This window comes from Mytilus galloprovincialis, chromosome 13 (genome assembly GCF_965363235.1).
Source record: "Mytilus galloprovincialis chromosome 13, xbMytGall1.hap1.1, whole genome shotgun sequence".
Classification (NCBI taxonomy): Eukaryota; Metazoa; Mollusca; class Bivalvia; order Mytilida; family Mytilidae; genus Mytilus; species Mytilus galloprovincialis.
Genome location: NC_134850.1, coordinates 22021317 through 22039281, shown reverse-complemented (window position 1 = coordinate 22039281; position 17965 = coordinate 22021317). Strand labels below are relative to the sequence as shown.

Genomic DNA, 17965 nt, shown 5'->3' with positions numbered 1-17965 from the left:
AATTATTACTAAATGAATGAAAGTGTACGCTAATATGTTCTAACTATAATACCTGTAATGCTCAAATGGAAATTGCTTGAACAAAACATTCATTAATAAAAATAAATTCTTAATAATTTTTTATACAATAAGTTTAAAAAATAAAAACAACACCTTAGTAAATTTGGGTCCTCAATGCTCTGTAATTTCCTTTATTCGACCTTTTTCAAATTATTTATGATTCTAGCATTTTCGTATAATTTGGTCTCTATTGTATTGAAAATGTCTCGATCGATATGTAATATACTAGATTGTCCAAAATCTACCAGAGTGCATAAATAACAAATGAGTTCAACTAGTATTTTAGTTTCTGAACTGCTCTCGATAAGCCAAATGATAAAAAGTATACTATTAGACAATACAATTCACTACATTTCTGTCATACATTTTATTGTTTATTCTTCATTGTACCGTTTAGTCGAATTAATAAACTGATAAATAGCATATGACACGCGTACAACTAATACAATAACACATACTGCAATGTCAAAGAATGAATGCATGTAAAAAGTATGCTTAAAACATTAACATCAACTAACTATATATTTTTAGAATAGGCCGTTTATAAAGAAGTGTGCTAAAAAAGTAATTCTTGCAGTCAATAGATTATCACTTGAAAGGCTTCAGTGGCTGGGTTTGTATCAAACACATATTAGAGAGTACATAACCCAAGCAGTGAAAGACGCTAATGCAGGAAAATTCTATCTCTCTTACAGTTCACCATGGTGGAGAAATTCCCCCTTTTACGCCGATTATGTTATATCAGATACTCCATTAAAACAAACATACGATTTCGGAACATCAAAAATTAAACCATTAAATTCATTACTACAGCCAATGTACACAGATGTTGGAATACATATATCTTATTGGAAGGAATTGGTTGAAAGAGAAAATGGTGATGTTACTGATGGTGATATCGCGTTCCCAATGGGGAAGGAAATGGTTAATATTACAAATAAATACCCCAGTCACATCTATAAACTTCCTCTAAACGCTATACCGCAGCCAATAAGTGGAGTTATAAGTCTCTGGGATAATTACCCGTACGGTGGAGCATGGCAAGAGTGGATGCCAGGGTATATATGGACGGATGTGGAACAACAGATGACGAAACCGTCAAAAGAGGATGACGTATTTGTCGTGTCTAATGCTTTTAATTCTCGTTCTTTCTCATATTGGACAGATGGAGCGCGACAAGCAGTCGAACTCGCTATGCCTTACTTTGGTTTGAAAAGTAAAGCGTTAGACTAGTGTCTTTAATAAACAATATTACTGGTCAAATATTTCCTGATCCGTATGTTTTTATGATGACATTTAAATAAACACATAAGATATAAATAAGAGTGCCTTATTAAGAAATAGTCTGAGACATCATTCACTCTTAAAACACACATTCCAAATTAAAATTTTACTAGAACACACCCGCGAAATCGCGGGCATTCAGAGCGTAGTTTAAAGTATCAGTATGTAAAGTGTTGTTGGAAGAATTTTGTTAAATACAGAATGACTGGAGAATTTGAGCAAAAATATCATAAGTCATAGGTTATTGGAGACAGGAAAATGTTTTTTTTTACCATCCACCTTTATTTCCAAAGTTCACAATTTTTGGTTTTCTATCAATTTCAATATGAACATCCATTTAGTATGTTATGAACATTTATTTAAGTAAGGAGCCTGTAATTCAGTGGTTGTCGTTTGTTTATGTGTTACATATTTGTTTTTCGTTCATTTTTTGTACATAAATAAGGCCTCTAGTTTTCTCGTTTGCATTGTTTTACATTGTCATTTCGGGGCCTTTTGAAGCTGAGTATGCGGTATGGGCTTTGCTCTTTGTTGAAGGCCGTACGCGTACGGTAACTTATAATTGTTAATTTCTGTGTCATTTTGGTCTCTTGTGGAGAGTTGTCTCAACATGGCAATCATACCACATCTTCTTTTTTTTTTGTAATCAATGAATTTTGTAAAAGATTTAATGACTGGAGAATTTCAGAAAAAGTATCAAAAGTTCACATGAATAATTTTAGCGCTTATCTGTATATTATGAACATTCATTACTATATAAATAAAGCGTATTTACTTTCAATTCTAAGTTTACTAATCGATCCATGGTGATCATTGATATAGTATACAGACCCTCTCTATTTAATAAACTCTGTGACTGCCGTGGATAGTAAACTTGAAAATGATAGCAGATAAAATTCTGAAAATACACTTTATTCGTAGTATATGTATGTTCAAAGTATACAGAAAAACGCAAACCGGAAGTCTAATCTGACTTAAAATTTCGTACAATGACGGGACAATACCCGGATGCCTTTTGTCTCGTTTTTCTCCTAAAATAACTCAATCTGAATAATCATATGAATGGATGACAAATGCGACTATGCACTGTACCTATAGGACACAGAGGCGTGTTGATTAATTTATTGTGGAAAGAAGCGACACCAAAAATGAGGTCTTCTCGTTTAATAGTATAGATAAAGCAAAGAGACGCACCAACCTGATTCTAATTCAGACTGCGGTCTAGATCTGGAACTTCCTGAAGCTGGTTTTTTGTTTATTTATGTAATATTGTCATTTTGCATAGTTTGTTTTGTTACCTGTTCTGACATAGGACTCGAACTTCTTTTAAACTGAGTTTTACTATGCGTATTGCTGAGTATTTGTATATTGTACATTGGCTAGAGGTATAGGGGGAGGATTGAACCTCCCAACAAATATGTACAACCCAGCCACATGTCTACGCCTGTCCCAAGGCAGAAGCCTCTGGCCTTTGTTAGTGTTGTATACGGTTTTTGTTTAGCTCATTTGTATGTTTTGGAGTATTACGACCATATTCAAAAAGCTTATACACATTTACATTTAGGGGAAAGATAAAGTCCGCCTTCGGGTGTGGGATTTTAACGCTGTGTTAAAGACCCGTTGGAGGTCTTCGGCTGTTATCTGCTCTTTGGTCGGCATGATGTCTCGTTGAAATATCCCCCATTTCCACTCTCGAATTTATTGTTTTCATTTTCTATTGGTTTATAAGCAATTCAAGGGGGTGCTTGCACGAAAAAAAAAACGTGAAATAAGACATAGTTTCACGTTTGACGTGAAATAATTTCTGTAATGAACGTTGCACGAAAAATAAATACTTTTATTTGAACCTTTTCAGCACTGTTTGTGCTGACATGAATTATCATTGATATTGTAATATTTATAAATTAACTGTTTACAAAATTTTGAATTTTTTGAAATATTAAGGCTTTTCTACCTCAGGCATAGATTACCTTAGCTGTATTTGGCAAAACATTTTGGAATTTTAGTCCTTAATGCTCTTCAACTTCGTACTGTATTTCCACTCTCGAATTTACTGTTTTCATTTTCTATTGCTTTATAAGCCTTCGTCGTCCAATTTTTCAGGTACTTTAAACGAGATCTATCGCTATATGTAACCAAACAAAGTTAAATGTAGGAAAAAGAGAGGCGCAATTCAAACTCATTAGTAAATACTGACAACGTCATGACTAAAACAAAACCCGTAAAAAAAAAAAAAAAAAAAAAACAAAACAACTGTTGCAGACAAATTTAAGTACACAAAACAGAAAATAGGAAACTGAAGACTTAGTAACACGAACACGATCTCAGATCCTGCTCAACATATGACACCTGCAGTGTTGATCATGTTAGTACAAGCCAGGTATTAATACTAACTCGTTTGATCACATTCGGGAAAAGGGGACAGGATTATAGTGTCGACATAAAGAACATATCATATTGTTTCCGTTAAGGGTAAAGATTGATACCTATCAAAAGCGTTAAACCCGCTGCATTTGTTTGCACCTGTCCTAAGTCATGAACATGATGTTCAGTTGCTGTCGTTTGTTGGTGTGGTTAATAAGTGTTTCTCACTTCTCGTTTTTGTTATATGATTTAACCGTTGGTTTTCCAGTTTAAATGGTTTTGCAATAGTAATTTGTTTTGGGGCCAATTATAGCTTGCTGTACGGTGTGACCCAAGGCTCCGTGTTAAAGACGTATTTTGACCTGTAATAGTTTACTTTTATAAATTAAGACTGGGACGGAGAGTTGTCTCATACCACTCTTCTTTTAACTATATCCGCTATCACCTGTGCAACGGATATTCCATAAAGGTCAACCAACTCGTGATGCCGTTCGTAAAACTTACGAAGGGATGATTCAAATTCACCATCTAGAACACTTGGTTTAAAAGTTTCCATTTGAGCAGGAACCCTCTATCAATGAAGTCTTGATAAGAAAATACACGCTCTGAAATAGCGTTTCATTTGGGAGATATATTCTCCGTATGCAAGTCGTAATAAAGAAATAAAAAGTTCACAATTGGGAAGATAAATCATCTTTTTAGTTTGTAGAGCTTTGTTTTCAAACAACCCACATTGTCAATTGCTTGAAGTCAAAATATGAGGCAGACTTAACTGTATCTGATGTAACTTAAACCTCAAGTTGAATGAGATTGATGCGTTCAACACAATCTCCAAAGTTTAAATTTGTAGTGAGAGAACATCAGCTATATAGTTATAAGACAGATAAAGAAATCAAGCATTCTGATAATGACAGTTCCAGATTGTTTATTTGAATCAGAGTGATATTTTACAAAGTAGGATTTATCCTCCTTAAGACAAGATATTTGTATCTATGTTGGCAATTTGTATTAAACAAAACATCCCTAACTCTTTCCAATACCAAAACGCACTTAGTATGGGATGTAAAAGGTAGTATTTGATACGTGTTCATACACTGTGTCAAGCTATAGATGAATGTGGTAAAAAAAAAACATTTAACAAAAACTATCAAAGATGTGTCATTAGAAAAACGTACTAGCAATGTTCAAGATTTACATTTAAATATTCAGGGGCAACAACTCCCATAAGATGTCATTGAAATGTTTCAGATCAAATGTATCTTATTTTCATCACGATAGAGCAAACGTGAAGCAGTAGTTCTTTTATACAAAACTGTAAAAGGTTCTGAGAAATGCACTTGTTCCCAGTGTATTACATCATTTTATAACTAAATTACAAAGAGTCAGATGAAATATTTTTTCATAACGTCTTTTAGGCACATACAGTGTCAATCAAATATGATGACCCGCCCTGTAGAATGGTTTTATTGTAGATATGGTTGTTTATATGTTTTTATTTACCTCATGACATTTTGAACATTATTATGAATCAACTATATGCTATATATAAAAAACCGACATCATAATATAAAAGAAAATATGTGTTCCATTGCGACGAGCAGGAAATAAAACCAGAAATTTCTGCAACAATGTATAAGATCAACCACAATAACAAACAAAAAATGAACGCAATGATTTCTGAATCTACAGTAATAAATATTATTAAATTAGTGGAAAATGCAGGCTTTTCGTAAACATCTTTCTTCTAAATGTCGATCTGAAAAATGCTTTTGATATTTTCATATCAGGTATAAATGAAAACACCACCTGTTGAGTTTGTAACCCTTCAAGGTTGTCAAACACTTAAATCAGCATTGGGTTATAGTATGTCTGACATTTCCATTCTTAGAACAGTTTATATTTCTACTTATTAGCCTAAGATGAAGTTGTTTTTTGACCTTTTCTTGTGCTCTTTTGTGCAACTTCATTAGGTAAATTTTTCCAATTTTACACTTACGTTTTTTTTTAATACAATTAGCATATAGAGTGTTGTTGATTGAAAAGTCATATGGAATAATTACTTTTTAAATGAATATATATTAAAAAAATATGAATAGAATTTCTGTACATGTTTGAATTTATTAAGAAATATTACTGGTCTAGATCAAATGTGTTTAATATTTATTGAACTTTTAAGTTAAAAGAACATTAAACAGTTAACCAATTTAGAAAAATACCTTTTACTGCACTTTAAATAAGAGACAATATCATAACATGAACATTCTCTGTCTGTTTACTTGTATACTTTGAAACTTGTTTTGACACCGGTGAACTGTAAATTTCAAGTTGATAAATAATTAGAAAGAATTTGAATTCCCGTAATAACTCTAAAAGATCTTCCATGCTCTGTGTTCTATGCTAACGTTTTTGGATTGAATATGACAAGTTCTGCTAAAATTCAATACCTTAATTTGTTCCTGCTTTTACAAAGCAAGGAATTTTGCTGTATATTTCTAATGTATTTCTTATTATAATTTTGAAATTTTAAAATGTAAAACAGACGTTACAAGATGAAATTACGGATTCAACTGTTTTTAAAATTTGCTGTATGTAACAAAATTTTTGAAACTATTTTAAAAGAAATATGTATCTCCCTCATGCAAAGCTCAGTAGCCCTTTTCACAAAAAATCTTAAGTGTAAAATTAATCTTACGATAAAAATATTTAGTTGAATTGTTTTTTTTTTTTTTTTTTTTTTTTTTTTTTTTTTTTTTTAGTTGAATTGTTAAGGAATATTTTAGACTTGCGATAAATTTTACACTTAAGATTTTTTGTGAAAGGGCTACAGATTCCTTGTCCCGCTTTGGCTAAAGTGTTTGTCCTGTTTTGGTTTATATCTCTTCATTCTTTTAATAAGCTTTGGATTTTCGAATAGTTAACCTCGAGCATCACTAAAGAGACGTGTTGTTGAAATGCGCTTCTGGTGTAGAAAAATTTGTACCGATTATGTTATTAGAATTCATTTAATTTTGTTTCAATTTATTTGTCTTTCTTCAACAATAATAATGAATATTTTGAATCATGAAAATCTCATCGATGAAGAATGAAACATACCTCCGAAAATAATCACTTTTTGAAACATGATTCAATACGAATTAAAAGTATGCAATAGATTGATGTTTGTATCAGCAGGAAAAAGAACAATGGTTGTGTCATATCGTGTAGTTTTACATTTATTTTGGTGAATTGGAGTTTGATATAACAACCTTGCCCTCTGACTTGGTGACCCTATAATTGATATTCACCTTCTAGTCATTATATGTTACCATATGTCTAAATGAGGGTTGAATCCGATATACAGTATCAGAGAAGGTGTCCGAGATGAACACGAATACGATGGCCTCGTCAGGAAAAACATCTGTGTTCGGGGAGATAACTGATACTCAAAAACAAATGAATGACCGGCCATGTCAGTATAAAATTTTCGGCGTTTGTTATCATGTAAGAATTCTACATAAACAAAAATAAATCGCACGAAATAGTGGCAAACTAAACAGAACAACTCATCAAACAATCATACGATATTCGGTGTTTAAGGTATTTGATTACAGACCAAGCTAACATTTATGCTCCTGAATATTGCCACCACCATGAAGGCTAGCCACCTTGTTGTTCGAATAAAAAAAAATATAACCCACTGAATTTAACTTTTATCATAGATTATTACACTTACTTGTCGATTATGAAACCATCTATAAAACCTGAATATGCAAAAGTAAAACAATAATAGGATATATATTTCAATAAATATAAATAGAAGATTGTTTCATGAAACAAAGTGCTCTTGTCTCTAACTGTCACACTCGATATGTGTATGTGGAAACTAGCTTACGTTTTGATCTTACTGTCTGTGGTCAGGATTGAGGCTTTTCGTCATTCTTGTAAGTTACACTTCTAAATATACAAAAAATGTATGTTGTCGGAAAATATAACATTTATTTGTATGAGCTGTAGAAACAGGACGAAAAGCGAGGCCCTGCCGAGCTTTTCTCCTGTTTCGTAGTGAGTACAAATTAATTTTATATTTTCCGATATTAAATCAAAATTTTAGATTTATTCATAAGAAATGGTTTAATCTTCATACTGTCAAGTTTCATACAGTGCTGATATGAATTATCATTGATATGGTAATATTTATATATTTAACTGTTTACACAACTTTTGAATTTTTGAAATACTAAGGCCTTTCTACATCAGGAATAGATTACCTTATCTGTATTTAGCAAAACGTTTAGGAACTTTGGTCCTCAATACTCTTCAACTTTGTACTTTATTTGGACTTATTAACTTTTTTGGATTCGAGCGTCACTGATGAGTCTTTTGAAGACGAAACATGCGTCTGGCGTGCAAACAAAATTTAATCCTTGTATGATGAGTTCTATTTCATAGATTAAATATTTATTTTTATATTTATACCCTCAAAAATTAATAACAATCAAAATGTATGGCAACTTTCATTTTCTCTCGTAATCTGTCTGCATCCTCAAACGGCAAAGAGATTAGCAGGCGTCTAGGCAGTGAAATATATTTTAAACACAAATTTGATAAAGGTTAAGGTAGAATTGTTCATGTTTATATTTCAAGTTAAGGTGGTCAATAAATAGATAAATTAACCAATCAATCAATCAAATATTGTTTATTTCATTAAAATCAATTCAAAATTCAGATTCTATGTTGAGCACTTTAAGTTGAGATATTGGACCCATTGAACAGAAAATATTTGTGTTTGCAGTTGTATCTTTTTGATTGAAAATATATTGAAAATACATGAAAATGACTTTCTTATAATAAACTATAAGTGATATAAAATTCAGAAGACTATTTAGCTATAAAACCATGTTTAATCCAACATTTTCAAAACGAGAACCATGCAGGAATATGACAGTTATTATCCATTCGAGCGTCACTGATGTGTCTTTTGTAGACGAAACGCGCGTGTGGCGTATGTACAAAATTAAGTCCTGATATCTATGATGAGTTAATTTAATTTGATTTAGCTTTTAATTCTTCAATTTTGTTAGGTGGTTTTCGTTTTGAATTTTCCTCGAAATTCGGTATTTTTGTTATTTTACTTTCTACTTTAAGCTATGGCAACAAAAATAAGTTTTGATAGTTGATAAAGCTTTCTTGTATGACAAAGGGGTAATGTATTTAGTTAACTAATGTGGTTTTATGTTTATTGTATTACTACATGTTGGTCACAAACTGTAAAGTTTATACGACAATAAACTATTTGATTTGCTTTGATTTAATTTATAACGAATTCCATTTTTTCATTATTTATAAGATATGAAAAGCACATGAATCAAGATGAACACTTTGAATTAAAACAATATTTCAATCTTTAAAGCAAATCCCTTAGCATGTCCGATATATTTTATATTAAAGGTGCCCTTCATGTATGTAAACTGTTGATAACATTCATGATTAGAATATGCTATATAGCTAGTTTTGCTTGTAAATGTAATTTCTTTTGACATTTGTAATATAATTAACTTTACTCGCTAACTTCTTTTCTACAATCTTGTAATTTAAGCAAAGCGTTGTGATGACGTAGCAATAATAGGTGCCGGTATAGCTGGGACATATTCTGGATGGAGATTGAGAAATCTAAATCAGAAAATTACTATATACGAATACTCAGACAGAGTAGGTGGAAGATGTTACACACTGCAATTTCCTGAAATACCTGACATCAATGTAGAATTGGGTGCTTTAAGGTTTAAACCTAAGTGTAAGTTTCAATTAAGAATAATGTTAAAAAAAATTAAATACATGTACATGCAATTATTTAAACACGGGTGCCATAGTGCAGGATTCTGCAGGTGTCAAAACTCTACGACGAAAAATGGTGTCAGCTTCTTAATTGAAAGCAATCAGTTTCTATGTAAAGCAGAGGCGTCTGTATACGGAATATATATCTTCCAGTAGAAAGGATATTCCTTGGCTTGATTTTTCTATCATTCTTTCCTTGATAGAGGGTTGCTGTTAATAAGGTAGCTATTAAACCAATAGTTTCAAATGGGAATTTTGAAATCATCACATCGTAATTAAGTGTTCCGGACGCCATCACGAATTGGTTGACCGTTATGAAATATCCGTTTCATAGATGAATGCGGATTTGATCCTAATGTCGTAACTTCAATTCCGTCCCGAATGTGACCTACGAAATTTGACTGTGTACTAACATGAGCAATACGACAGGTGCCACATGTGGTGCAGAATATGCCTACCTTTCGTAAATTTTACGGACGCCATCACGAGTTGGTTGACCGTTATCATGGTTATGGAATAACCGTTTCACAAATTATATCGGATATGTTCCTTACGTCGTAACTACAATCCCCTTCCCTTTCATGAATGTGACCTACCGAATTAGACTATTTACCGGATTTGTAATCACATAAGCAATACGACGGGTGCCACATGTGGAGCAGGATCTGCTTACCCTTCCGGATCACCTGAGATCACCCCTAGTTTCTAATGGGGTTCGTGTTGTTTATTCTTTAGTTTTCTATGTTGTGTCATGTGTACTATTATTTTTCTGTTTGTCTTTTTCATTTTTAGCCATGGCGTTGTCAGTTTGTTTTAGATTTATGAGTTTGACTGTCCCTTTGGTATATTTCGTCCCTCTTTTCTTCAGCACCTGAAATCAACTTTGGTGGAGTTTCTAAGTCGATGTGTTTTGTGTACTTGTCTTTGTCTGTATGTCTGTATGTCTGTATGTCTTTTTGTTTAGCCATGGCGTTGTCAGTTTATTTTCGACTTCTGATTTTGAATGTCCCTCTGGTATCTATTGACTCTCATTTGATACTCTTCCGTTGCGCATGCGCTGAACGCCTGTTTTAGTGGTGTTAGTGATGCTCAATCTATAGTCTTCTGCATAGTGTTTACGACTTTCTTTGCCTAAATATTTTGTATTGGCTCATTTAGATCTAATTTATTTCCTCAATCTTGGAAAAAAAAAGTATTTCCTTTCTTAAATCTTGGAAAACAAAAAGTTAGAATTCCATGAAAATTGATAAATGACAGCTACGTTTTGCCTGATGTCATATTTTCATTTTTTTTCAAGCATTAAACATATGCTATTGTTTATTTGAAAACACTGGAGATTATAGAAAAAATCAGGTGTACAAATGTATATTTCAGCAAATATTCTCAGCATGAAATATTTTATGGCGAAAGGTTTACTCAAAAGTTTAGAAATGAATATTGTAACGGTGTTGTTTTCAACTATTTCTATCAGTTTCAGTAGCATCCATTCACCAATAAAATTTTGTTTAATTTGTTATATTTTGCTGCAAACAGTAAAATTACCCATGCTAGTGACTGTGATAGTGAATGTCAAAAGACTATAAATAAAAAAAAACCCGAACTCTTGTATACCCTTTATTCATTGCAATGTACATTTTCAGCGCATAAGTTACTCCATGATACCATAAGAAAACTAGGACTACGAGTAGAAAAATTTGAGTTAGGCATAGGACCATCAAACGATACTATTGTTGCCGTACGAGGAACACATTTGCGTCATCAAGATTTAGGTGGATTTAAAACACCGTATATATTGCACTCAAATGAAAGAAAACCAGTTGATCAACTTAAATGGTACGTAATAAATGCAAGTCAGATTTCATGTTCATTATACGAATTCATATAAATGAGTAAAAGATACCAACTGACCAATCAGAACTCATGAATCGAAGAAAAAACGACACGGTCTCGGAAAAAAACGAAAATTTAAAAGAAGACAAACAAAGCTATAAAACTATATATAAAAAAGAACAGACTGAGCTAAACGAACCCACTCCCAAATTGAAGTTTATCTCAGGTGCACTGGATGGGTAAGCAGATCATGATTTCGCAATGTTTTATTAAGAGCTGGGCTTAGTAGGATAGACAGTGGGACAACCGATTATATGCAATTTTCAGTAATTGATAACTTGGTTTAACTATAACAATATTGATTCTGAATAAATGAACTGCGGGTTTACTTGATATCAAACATTCTTTGTTATGTAATTTAAGATTTAAATTGTTTGAAAGGTAGACCAAAACTACAATTACAGAATATTTAGCTTGTGAAGTTTAATCACCCCTAGTTTTTGGTGGGGTTCGTGTTGTTTATTCTTTAGTTTTCTATGTTGTGTCGTGTGTACTATTGTTTTTCTGTTTGTCTTTTTCATTTTTAGCCATGGCGTTGTCAGTTTGTTTTAGATTTATGAATTTGACTGTCCCTTTGGTATCTTTCGTCCCCCCTTTTTTTAATCATTACTGTATATTTATTTTAGGGAAATGTTTAGGAACAACACAGATGTATTAACGACCAATGTTCCAGAAGATGTCAAAAGGTTCTATATCAAAGATGTCGATGGCATAGAAATATATAAGCAAAGGTATAAACAGTTATCAAAGGCAACAGGCCTATAATTGGACACACATTGTATATAAAGGCAACAGTAGTATACCGCTGTTCAAAACTCATAAATCTATGGACAAAAAAAAAAATCGGGGTAACAAAATAAAACTGAGGGAAACGTATTAAATATTAGAGGAGAACAACGACACAACAGTAAAATGAAACACACACAGCAACGGACTAAGCATTAGACAAAATCCGATGAGAATACCCAATATAACATCAAAACCGGTACATGAATTTGGGATAGAAAAGTACCGTGACACGCCTTATCGTAATGTGAATTCACACTAAAAAATAAGAGAAATTATATGTTTATTTATTTAACAAGTAATAAGAATGTCCTACATTATACACTGGAGAAAACTGTCGCAAGATCAACAAAAAACAGAAGATAACAAAAGTACAGTCAAATTCATTAGTGGAAAAATGAAACCATTGATATAAAAGAACACGAAAATGCAATAAAAATCTACAAAACGTTTCATTAAAAACAAAACTAACAAGAATTAGACAAGTTGGTCATGAATTATTCCATCATTTGATAAATTATGAAAAGAAATTATGAAAACATATATTAAAAAGATAATTTACAAGTACATAAATGGTTGTTCAGTATAAAACATTTTTTTTCATTGCCTATTTCATTGTTGTAGCATCACGTCTTTGTATAATAAGTTCCTAACACCAGAAGCACAAAAGTATATAAGAGAAACATCAGGATTTGCTGAATATGATATTAGTGCAGCTGTTCAAGTAGTAGACTATCCTCCATCTAATGAAGAGTCTGAAGTCCTAACTGTGACGAAAGGGTTTCAATCAATACCTACTACGTTACTTGAGAGGTTTTTAAATGAAAGTCGAAGGTTAGTTGTATAAATTCAATCAGATTTAAATTGATATTTCCCAAATTGGTTATTACAGACATATACTTGTATGTAGCTGTTAGGGTGTATATACCGATTATTCTTATCCTAATCTAATAATTATATTTAATTTTCTATTGATTGCTAATAGTTTTTGCGCGCATTGCGGAACATAAAAGTTTAACATGTATAAAACCACTTTCAAGCGGAAAAAATTTAGGTATTTCTTTGTCAACTTTTTGTTGACAAAAAGGGGTGGTCGTTACTACAAAACGTTGTCCAATTTTTTAATTTCATTTACATACAAAAGTGTATACCATCCCGATAATATATTTTACACATATGATTTATAAGGTTATACTAATTCCGCATTTGCTAAATCAGACGCGCGTTTTTTCCCATCAAAACATAAAACCCACCAGTGACGCTCCAATCAAAATAGTTTGAAGGTCATATCAACGATTAGCTGAAAAGTATTAAACATTCACGATTCTTTTGCTAAACCAGGCGAAGGCAATCTTTGCCGGAGTGAAGGATAAACTTTGTATGAATGGAATAACATTTCATAAAACATTAAATGTAGAGAAATTGAATTATATTCTTAGTCTATAGAACACCACAATTAAACGGAGCTTTAGTTGATAATAACCAATTTTTTTAAATGAAATTGGTAGGAAAGATTTAAAAGTAAATTTAAAATATTAATATGTTTGCAATATTAACTTGTATTATATACAGCAGTACTACAAACAATGTACACCGATAAAACACCATACATATCTTACTGGAAGGAATTAGTTGAACGGGAAAACAGTGATGTAACTGATGGAGATATTGCATTCCCGATGGGGAAGGAAATGGTTGATGTTACAAATAAATATCTTAGTTACATATATCAACTCCCTTTAAATGTCATTCCACAGCCAACAAATGGCGTTATTAGCCTTTGGCATGCTTATCCGTATGGTGGAGCATGGCAGGTATGGATGCCAGGATATATATGGCATGAAGTTGAAAAACAGATGACAAAACCGTCAAAGGATGACGACGTATTTCTCGTGTTTAATGCTTTTAATTCTCGTTCTTTTTCATATTGGACAAATGGAGCGCTCCAAGCTGTCGAACTAGCTATGTCATACTTTGGTCTAGAAAGTCGAGAGTAAGTTATATGTTTCCATTTTAGAACTCATTGAATAGCAATGTCATTGTTTGTATCATTACACGTATCTTGATGGAATAAATTTCTCGATATTGATGTTTAATTAAAAGTCATCCAAACCCACCCAAGCAGAAAGTATTGATCTATTTTCTATATTAATATGCTCATATGCGCTGGTTATTTTAAAAGTATTTGTTTTGCTTTCCATATATATGTATGCTCATTAGCATTGATAATATTTTTTGAAAAGATCATGGAATACATATTATTGACATTGGTTTTATTTATATTGATGTTTTATATGATTACGGGATTTTTTATGGTGTTTCCCCTCTTATTTTTTACGTGGCGAGGATCTTCAGCGGTCTCCACGTTTCACAGATTGTGATAGATTATGGACCATGTTTAATTAAAAGTCATCCAAACCCACCCAAGCAGAAAGTATTGATCTATTTTCTATATTAATATGCTCATATGCGCTGGTTATTTTAAAAGTATTTGTTTTGCTTTCCATATATATGTATGCTCATTAGCATTGATAATATTTTTTGAAAAGATCATGGAATACATATTATTGACATTGGTTTTATTTATATTGATGTTTTATATGATTACGGGATTTTTTATGGTGTTTCACCTCTTATTTTTTACGTGGCGAGGATCTTCAGCGGCCTCCACGTTTCACAGATTGTGATAGATTATGGACCATACACCGGATATTTAATACGTTGCTAAATATTAATCAGTTACAAGAAATGATCTGTAACAAGTATATTTATTTGTACTTGATTAGGGTTTATAACTTTCAGCTCGATTGTCTTGAACGTTTACAAGCTATTATATTATTTTCTTTAACCATGATTCTCATTGGTTGTTTCCAACAGTCAGAAATCAATGTTTTATGATAGATCGTTCCAATTGCTTCACTGTTTGATAGAATTTAGTAACACGCCTTTTTTCTTTTTCTAACCTGTGGTGAACTCTTTGCCTCGTTTCAGGCTTTATCTATGTCATCATTTCTATTATGTATGTATACAAGTTTGTGTATCTTTATTGTTTTGATATGCGTATTACTCGTATTTCTTATATAAAATTTTAGATACATTTTCATGATTTATCACGCCTTGTTAACTTTTCTTGTAAATTTTTGTGTCTTTTATACGCTATGACTGGTTTCCTTCTTAAAATGATTGAGAGTTCAGGGTCATTTTCTATCAAATTCCAATGTTTTATAATTGATCTTTTTAACTGTTTCACTGCTGGGTTATATTTAGTGATAAAGATTGTCGTTTTAACATCTGGTTTTTCAGTGTTAGTCAATAAATCATTTCGTTCTAAGTTTGAGGTAGATATAATCGCTTCATCGATTTCTGTTTGCTTATAATTTCTTTGTAATAATTTTTCTCTAAATGAATTAATGATCTTGGTACGTTCATATATATCGTTTGTGTTTCTTATATTACGGATAATCTCTCCTTTAATGAAGCCTTTGAATACGCTTTTAGGATGACAACTGTTTCTATCTGTTTAATTAAAAGTCATCCAAACCCACCCAAGCAGAAAGTATTGATCTATTTTCTATATTAATATGCTCATATGCGCTGGTTATTTTAAAAGTATTTGTTTTGCTTTCCATATATATGTATGCTCATTAGCATTGATAATATTTTTTGAAAAGATCATGGAATACATATTATTGACATTGGTTTTATTTATATTGATGTTTTATATGATTACGGGATTTTTTATGGTGTTTCACCTCTTATTTTTTACGTGGCGAGGATCTTCAGCGGTCTCCACGTTTCACAGATTGTGATAGATTATGGACCATACACCGGATATTTAATACGTTGCTAAATATTAATCAGTTACAAGAAATGATCTGTAACAAGTATATTTATTTGTACTTGATTAGGGTTTATAACTTTCAGCTCGATTGTCTTGAACGTTTACAAGCTATTCTATTATTTTCCTTAACCATGATTCTCATTGGTTGTCTATGAATTAAGCAAAATTAATCTGATGAAGATGTCACCAAATCTTAACAAAAATGAACAAAAAGCTCTCAGGAACCTGGTAAAAAATAAAGAAATAATAGTTCGAAAAGCAGACAAAAACTCTACTCTCTGTATTCTCGACAAAAGTACATATATCAAAGAAGGTTTAAGACAGTTAGAAAATGAACTCTATTATGAAGAAATAAATCAATCAAGAATAGCAAATGCCACAAAGCTTATTCACGATCTTATCGAAAAATGGCAAAGGAATGACCAAATAGACAAGATAACATATAAATTTTTATTACAGAATTTATTTAACAAAAAAATAGGAAAATTTTTCCTGTTGCCAAAAATACACAAAATTCCACCAGAAATCTTACTTGAAATAGAAAACAATCCAGCAAAAATCATTGAATATGGGTTCTTAGGCAGACCTATAGTATCTTTATGTGGTACACCTTTCCATAATCTATCACATTTTATCGATCGTATTTTATTACCATTAGTGCAAAGTCAGAATACATATATCAAAGATACCAAAGATTTTATTCAGAAACTTGAGAATCTAAACCTAAACAACAATATTTTATTAGCTACATTTGATGCAAGCAACATGTATACAAACTTAGAATATTCTGAGATAATTGAAGCTGTCAAAAGAGTAACAAAGAATTTAATATGCAATAATTATCCATTTCAAATCCCTCCTATTGAAGATATAATAAAATCTCTTGAAATCATATTGAAGAATAATGAATTCACATTTAACAGTAAAACATACAGACAGAGAACAGGTGTCCCAATGGGAGGCGCTGCATCAGCAGAATTAGCTGACATAAGAATGTTCGAAATTTTAGAGCATATATTATCAAAGTATTCACATAGAGACAAAATAGCTTTCTGCGGTAGATATAGAGATGATGGATTCATCTTATTTAACGGTAATAAAAACGAACTCCAAGAACTTTTCATAACGGCAAACAAGGCACACAAATATTTGAAGTTCACCTACGAAATATCGTCGGAAAGAATTATATTTTTAGATACTGAAGTATATAAAGGCAAAAGATTTTTGGACTCTGGGATCCTAGATCTTAAGACTTTCAGAAAACCAACAGAAACTTTTCAATACTTAGATAGAAACAGTTGTCATCCTAAAAGCGTATTCAAAGGCTTCATTAAAGGAGAGATTATCCGTAATATAAGAAACACAAACGATATATATGAACGTACCAAGATCATTAATTCATTTAGAGAAAAATTATTACAAAGAAATTATAAGCAAACAGAAATCGATGAAGCGATTATATCTACCTCAAACTTAGAACGAAATGATTTATTGACTAACACTGAAAAACCAGATGTTAAAACGACAATCTTTATCACTAAATATAACCCAGCAGTGAAACAGTTAAAAAGATCAATTATAAAACATTGGAATTTGATAGAAAATGACCCTGAACTCTCAATCATTTTAAGAAGGAAACCAGTCATAGCGTATAAAAGACACAAAAATTTACAAGAAAAGTTAACAAGGCGTGATAAATCATGAAAATGTATCTAAAACTTTATATAAGAAATACGAGTAATACGCATATCAAAACAATAAAGATACACAAACTTGTATACATACATAATAGAAATGATGACATAGATAAAGCCTGAAACGAGGCAAAGAGTTCACCACAGGTTAGAAAAAGAAAAAAGGCGTGTTACTAAATTCTATCAAACAGTGAAGCAATTGGAACGATCTATCATAAAACATTGATTTCTG

The 17965-nt window shown here is 31.7% G+C and overlaps 2 protein-coding genes across 2 annotated transcripts; both read left to right on the top strand.

The window, feature by feature from the left end:
* Nucleotides 1-12: 12 nt before the first annotated feature.
* LOC143057432 (aplysianin-A-like) lies at nt 13-1360 on the top strand. The gene is made up of 2 exons (XM_076230737.1): nt 13-24; nt 592-1360. The coding sequence occupies exons 1-2, from the start codon at nt 13-15 to the stop codon at nt 1291-1293; spliced, it is 714 nt and encodes a 237-aa protein (XP_076086852.1). The 3' UTR covers nt 1294-1360.
* A 4141-nt stretch (nt 1361-5501) lies between these two features.
* Nucleotides 5502-13045, top strand: LOC143057431 (achacin-like). Its single transcript, XM_076230736.1, has 5 exons — nt 5502-5571; nt 9284-9481; nt 11163-11355; nt 12039-12143; nt 12823-13045. The coding sequence occupies exons 1-5, from the start codon at nt 5502-5504 to the stop codon at nt 13043-13045; spliced, it is 789 nt and encodes a 262-aa protein (XP_076086851.1).
* Nucleotides 13046-17965: the final 4920 nt, after the last annotated feature.

Coding starts and splice junctions, on each gene's coding strand:
- LOC143057431 (XM_076230736.1), top strand. CDS start 5,502: ATGAAAACACCACCTGTTGAGTTTGTAACCCTTCAAGGTTGTCAAACA. Junction 11,356..12,038: donor CCAGTTGATCAACTTAAATG/GTACGTAATAAA, acceptor TATTTATTTTAG/GGAAATGTTTAGGAACAACA. Junction 12,144..12,822: donor ATAGAAATATATAAGCAAAG/GTATAAACAGTT, acceptor TCATTGTTGTAG/CATCACGTCTTTGTATAATA.